General features: G+C 46.3%; 2 protein-coding genes across 2 annotated transcripts in view; both read right to left on the reverse strand.

Moving 5' to 3' along the window:
• LOC103617175 (epidermal differentiation-specific protein-like) overlaps positions 1–4980 on the reverse strand; it is an 8310-nt gene extending 3330 nt beyond the window's left edge. Inside the window, exon 1 of the mRNA XM_008635437.2 lies at positions 4917–4980. The gene's annotated coding sequence lies outside the window, so the exon portion shown is untranslated. The remainder of the gene's footprint in view (positions 1–4916) is intronic.
• LOC103617176 (epidermal differentiation-specific protein-like) lies at positions 3623–4392 on the reverse strand. The gene has a single exon (XM_008635438.2). The coding sequence runs from the start codon at positions 4336–4338 to the stop codon at positions 3808–3810; it is 531 nt and encodes a 176-aa protein (XP_008633660.1). The 5' UTR covers positions 4339–4392; the 3' UTR covers positions 3623–3807.
• Positions 4981–6048: the final 1068 nt, after the last annotated feature.

A 6048-nucleotide genomic window follows, 5' to 3' on the forward strand; every position in this document is an offset into this window, starting at 1 on the left:
TGGGCCCAGCCGGTGCACTTGGCCGCGGCCGTGTCCTTCCCGTGCACATGTGCGTGCCTGTCTCTGGCTCACACAGCCAACCTCAGCACGGGCTGCCCCTGCAACCTGGGCAGCGGCTCTGGGAAAAGCAGCCCTGGGCAGAGACCCTGCAGCCTGGGCTCCAGCAGCCGAGCAGGAGGAGCTCCTGGGGCTGAGCCCTGCTCATCCTGACCTGTCCCTCCACATGGCACTCCTTGGAGAGTGGCTTGGCCAGAAAGAAACCCTGGAACTGGGGCTTTTCCACAAAGAAAACCACCCTTGTGTAACCTTAGTGCTCTTTCCTTTTACTTTCAGTCCTGGTCAGCTGCTTGTAGGAACTCTTATGGGCTTTCTTGGAAGAGCATCTTGTGTGTTGAAATCCCACAGACCCACAGATGCTCTCTCAGTTCTCTTTTTCTTGCACTTGTGGTTGGCTGCTATTCTACTTCTACTCTCTCAAAAGCAGCCAAACAGCTTCCTGAAAAATTCCCTTCCAAAAATCCCAAATTCACTGAGAAAGCCCTGAACACTAAACAGAGGAGAGACAAATTGCTGGGACACATGAATCAAATCTCTGAGTGCAAGGACAACACAAAGAAGCTCATTAGACCCATTGAGTCAATGTCAGTGCACAGAAATCCCCATCAGGACAGTGTCAGTCTGACACGGCTGAATAGAAGGGATGGACAGGGGACATCGATCATCTTCACTTCTAGCAAGATTCCTCAGGAACAATCTGGCTCAGGAAATACTGGGATTTGCCAGTCTTGGTCCTTATGTGATGAGCTTGAATGATCCAACAAGCCGGGAGAATTGTAGGATTGCTGGACAATTGAAGTTGGAAGTGACCTTTGGTTGCCATTGGGTCCAGTCTGCTGCTTAACACAGGGACAGCTGTGAGGTGAATTATGTTTGCTGGTGGCTTTATCCACTCAGGTCTTGAAAACCCCTGAGTATGGAGACAACTTCTCCAGGTGCTGTGATTTAAAATTTGCTGACCTCATTGTGAAATTGTTTCTCAGGCATGGAAGAGACAAGGCTCAGGGTTCTCAGAGGTGCACAGCAAAAGGACATCTGGAAAGAGTCTTAAATGGCAACAGGGAAGCTCTAAATGAAAATAAGGGGAAAAAATAAAAGCAAACCCTGAGTGTTTTTCAGCATTGGCAGAAGGGCCAGAGATCCTGAGGAATTTCCACCTTTGCAGTTGTTCAGAAATCTCTTGAGGATGGCCATGAGTAACCTGATGATGCTCTGCTGTGAACAAGGGCTTGGACTAGGGAAGTTCCTTCCATGCTAAATCTTTCTGTCAGTAATTCTAAGGAAGATTTAGAGGCCTTTGTCACTCTCTGCCTGATTTCATCCATTGTTCAATTTCAGTAAAATTTTCATCATCAAGTCATATGTACAATAACTTCAAATTATTTCTTAGACCTTTATAAACACCATTTCCCAACATCAGACTTCCCTCCCAATTCCTCCACAGGCTCTCAATCATTTCAAATGTTTCTACTACCAAGAAAAGACGGATGATTACGTGAATGCTTGTATGTAATACCTTGAAATGCAACATTGCAAGAATCTTCAGGTCATAGTGTCAGAAACTGGGAAATGACATCAACAAGGATATTCTTGCATCTTTATTTTTTTTCCATTGTATGAAACCACTTCATAATCTTGAACTCTTTCCATATATGTGGTGTTCTTTCACTGTCCTTCACAATATTCAGGTGTTATCCACTACGTGCCTAAGAAGCAGCTCGAGAGGCACTATTCTTCTACCCTTTAATGCCACAACCATAAACCATCCAGCCTTAGCTGTAAAAATCTTAACGCTTTATCAGAGACTTCTATCAGCCCTCCACAACAGAATAGGGTAGATTTCCTCCTCAGTCACCCTTGGAAAGCACAGGATTTTTGAAGATACTTGGAGCTATATAGACTCATTGTGCTGATGCTCAAAATTTAAGAGTATTGCAGAAGAGGTACTGCAAATGTGAAAAAAAGCATATGAAACTGACAGACTGAAACTGGGATCTGAAACCACAACAAGGTTCACTGTATTGCTGAATTTGCACATCCTAGAATCACAAAATCACAGAATGATTTTTGGCTGGGAGAGATCTTAAACACCATCTAGTTGCAACCCCCTGCCATGGGCAGGGATATGTTCCACTAGACCAGGTTGCCCAAAGCCCTGTCCAACATGGCCTTTGAGAAATGGAGCACCCATAGCTTCTCTGGGCAACCTGTATCAGTGCCTCACCACCCTCATCATATAAATATTCTGTCGAATGTATAATTGAAACCTCCCCTCTCTAGGTTTCAAAGGGCCCGCTAAAAATCTGCAGAGCTGCATGCAGTACTCCAGGCAGGATCTCACCATAGTGGATTACAGGGGAAGAACCTCCTCCCTTGACCTGCTGACTACACCCTTTGGCAGACCAGGGTGTGCTTAGCTTTCCAGGCTGCAAGCTCACAGTTCTGGTCCATGTCCAGTTTTTCATCCAGCAATGACCCCAGTTCCTTCTCAGCAGGGCTATCCCCAGTCCACTCATCCCCAGACTGATCTGATCCTGCAGATCAGGAGGTGAAGGCTTTGCTGAAGCTGTGCTGGCTGTCTCCAATCACCCCCCTGTCCTCCATGTGCCTACAAATACCACTGCAGAAGTAATTTGAGATATGTGATTGTTGGCCACCCACACATGAATGGCCTTGTCAGGGTGAGTGGAAACCAGTAACAAATGGTGTCCCCCAAGGGCTCCTGCTGGCACCAGACTGCTCCATGTCTTCGTCCATGGAACAGGCACTGGGATCAAGTGCACCCTGGGCATGTTTGCAGGTGACACCGAGCTGAGGGGTGCGATTGATACGCTGAGGGAAGGGACCATGGAGAGGGACCTTGGCAAGCTCCAGCACTGGCACCATGTGCACCTCGTGGTTCAGAAAGGCCAAGTGCAGCTCCTGTGTGACCAACGCCGCGACCAACGCAAGGAAATCGGGGCAAAGAGGAGCTCAGCACCGAGGCAGATAAACACTGCAGTGCAGAGCTGCCATGTGACAGCTGTCACAACACCCAGCTCGGGGCGTGCAGCTGTCATTAGACAGTGATGGAGGAGGGCTGAGACTCTGCTCGTCCAGGTGAACTTGCACATGGCCACACAGATCAGGGAATTCCTCCTCCCTTATCAAGATACTACCGGTTTAGAAGCACAAGACTGGTTTAACCATTAGGATTAATGAATTAAAATTAGTGAAAACATTCTGTTTGACTGTGTGATTAAGAGCAGTAGAAGACTGTATCATCCCTCCAACTACTGTCTTGAGATACAACCAAGCATGTGATATTTAGGTACAAACTGCAGGCGAGAGTTTGGCCAGGATCAGCAATAATCTACATACTCAATAAGACTTTAGCACTGAACCCACTGTCACTGACCAGGGAAAATGGAAGGAGATAAAACCTTTCAGGAGACCTCCATGAAAAAGATGTCAATTTTCTGAATTTTTCACATTTTCCAAACACATTTCCTGAACACACAGAGACATCTCTCCATGACAGGGCAGTGTTGTTCTACACCAATCACACCATAAAACAGACCCACTGTTGCTTCCAAGAAAATCTTTATTGGTACCAACCTAAAAGAGATTGCAGAGAATGGCAGAGGCCAGGGTACCAGAAGGGCTTTGTAAAGCAAATCACAAAGGAAGGGACACAAGCAGAGGCAGAGAACAAGGTCTCAAATTTCTTGCCAGGGATGCATCTTTTCTCAGCGTTGCAGGATCTGCAGTCTAACAGCCACAGCCGGGGCGAAGGGGACGCAGGAAGGAAAGCTTGTCATTGAAATTGATTGCCTTGTAATTTGGAAGGTGTTCGTGTTCTCGAGCAATGTACTGAATTCCACTTCCCTCACTGTGCTCACACAGCAGCCAGGCACCTCTCTGGACTTTGTGGGAAGACATGATGTCATTGTCATGTCCTGCAGCCAGATTGGTTGCTTCTCTTATTATCCTGCTCCTCCCTTGATAATCAACATGTTCATAGAGAGTGATCTGGGGGTTGTGCAGATCTTCAGTGATCACCTGCAGGGAGCTGATCTTATCATTCATCTTTTCACCAACAAAGTTATATTCTCCCTCCTCAAATAACAGAAATTGGCCGCCATAGTTGACATGCTCATAAGCCACCCAGGGCTGGCCAATGACTTTCACTGAGGAGACAATATCATTCCAATCAGCATCCTTTAGATTGGAAATGTTGGTGTGGAATTCTTTGGACAAACCCTGGAAGTTGGCATGCTCATAAACGATGATTTTTCCCATCTCCGTGGGACTTCTGGAGTGTGGATTCCTTGCTGTAGGAGCTGGATGACAGCCTGCATGAAAGGAAGACAGAAAACAAGCAATGCTTGTAAGAAGCCTTTAGACACCAGGCACAAAATGATGGGAAGCGTGGTGGAGAAAAGGAAAAGTAGAACATTTTTAGCAGAGGATAAACATAGCAGCAGCTGGAAAGGAGTGAGGGCATGACATAGAAATTTCAGTTTGCAGGGAAAACATAAACTTACATATGTGCCTACAACTGCCCAGTTTGAAGTAGTTGTGTGTGTTGGTTTAGGTGTATGCCCAAGAGTAAGTCGTAAAATATTTTCATGGTCACCCCTCAGAATCACAAATCACTGACCCCCTCCACCCTCTCCCTTGGTAAGGTCTGTCTGTCCTGCAGCAGCCGTCTCCTCATCCCTGGAAGATGGGCTCAGTCTCTGCACATGCAGACAGCAGACCCTCACAGATGTGCTGCAGCTCTCACCCAACTCTGAAGCCTCCTTCCCTTCCCCTGCATTTCACAGCAGCTGCCCAAGAAACCCTTCCAGTTCTCCTGCACAAAGTGTGCCTCTCACCTGGATGTCAGCTGCAGGGCTGGGGAGAGCTGAGGGCGATTCCTCCAGTGCAGGGCTGCTGTTTGTGAAGGGCGTCTCACCTGCCTCCATTTATAGCTTGCACAGGAGTCTTGTGCAACACGTCAACTGACAGAATGAAAAGTGACTGAAACCCTCCAAAAGCCAGATCAGCCGCAGTAATTGAAACACACCAAAGCACATTGTGACACATGGGCTGTGAAAGTTTCCTGCTTGTGGCAGTTTATATACTTGCTCTCCTGGCATGTGCTTAAAATTAACAAGGAGTATGTATGGGAGACATCCAGGTCACAGAGATGGCATTGAAGTACCAGATTTGAAAAAAAATTCCCTTTTTTCCTTAAGATCATGGTATCATTAAGATTGGAAAAGGCCTCCAAGATCACCAAGCCCAACCTTTGCCCAAATACCACCATACCCAATACACCGTATTGCAAATATCACTTCTACTTCTCTCCCCTGGTTTCATAACCAGTTTGAGACAATCTCCCCAAACCCTCAAGGTTCCTTCCAGCCTAAATTCTTTGAGGAGTCCATACACTCTCCTTGGAATGTCCTAGGCACAGCTACCCATGCACCAGAGAGGAGTGCAATCCTACAAAACAGAAAGGAAATGGTTTAAGGAGGGACACAGGTGGGACTATTTCAGGAAATTTGCATTTGCTATTGCAGAGGTTTGGGTTTTATTAATCAAAGACAGCATCTAAACAAATGCGGAAGTGTAAGGTCCAAAATTCTAGCAAAGGATTCTTGACAGTTTTTCAGTAATAGGAGGCTGAAGTGAAGGTGGAGAAGGACTTTGAGCCTTCAATATGGGGATTACATTTGACAAGAGAGCAGGTGAGATCTTGTGGAGGAATGGGGAGGGAAGTCTGACACTGGGGAAATGGAATTCATAAATGTCCAACAAGTAATCCCCAAGTTATTGTACACATGACTTGATGATGACACTTCTTCATTGAAATTGAACAAAGGATGAAATTAGGCAGAGAGTGACAAAGGCCTCTAAATCTTCCTTAGAATTACTGACAGAAAGATTTAGCATGGAAGGACTTCTCTAGTCCAGGCTCTTACTCTCAGAAGAGCTACCCTGAAACATGACCAGATTAAACAC

The sequence above is a fragment of the Corvus brachyrhynchos genome, unplaced genomic scaffold (assembly GCF_000691975.1).
Source record: "Corvus brachyrhynchos isolate BGI_N302 unplaced genomic scaffold, ASM69197v1 scaffold176, whole genome shotgun sequence".
Taxonomy (NCBI): domain Eukaryota; kingdom Metazoa; phylum Chordata; class Aves; order Passeriformes; family Corvidae; genus Corvus; species Corvus brachyrhynchos.

Excerpts from the sequence above, each read along its gene's own strand:
- LOC103617176 (XM_008635438.2), bottom strand. The coding sequence starts at position 4,338 with ATGGGAAAAATCATCGTTTATGAGCATGCCAACTTCCAGGGTTTGTCC.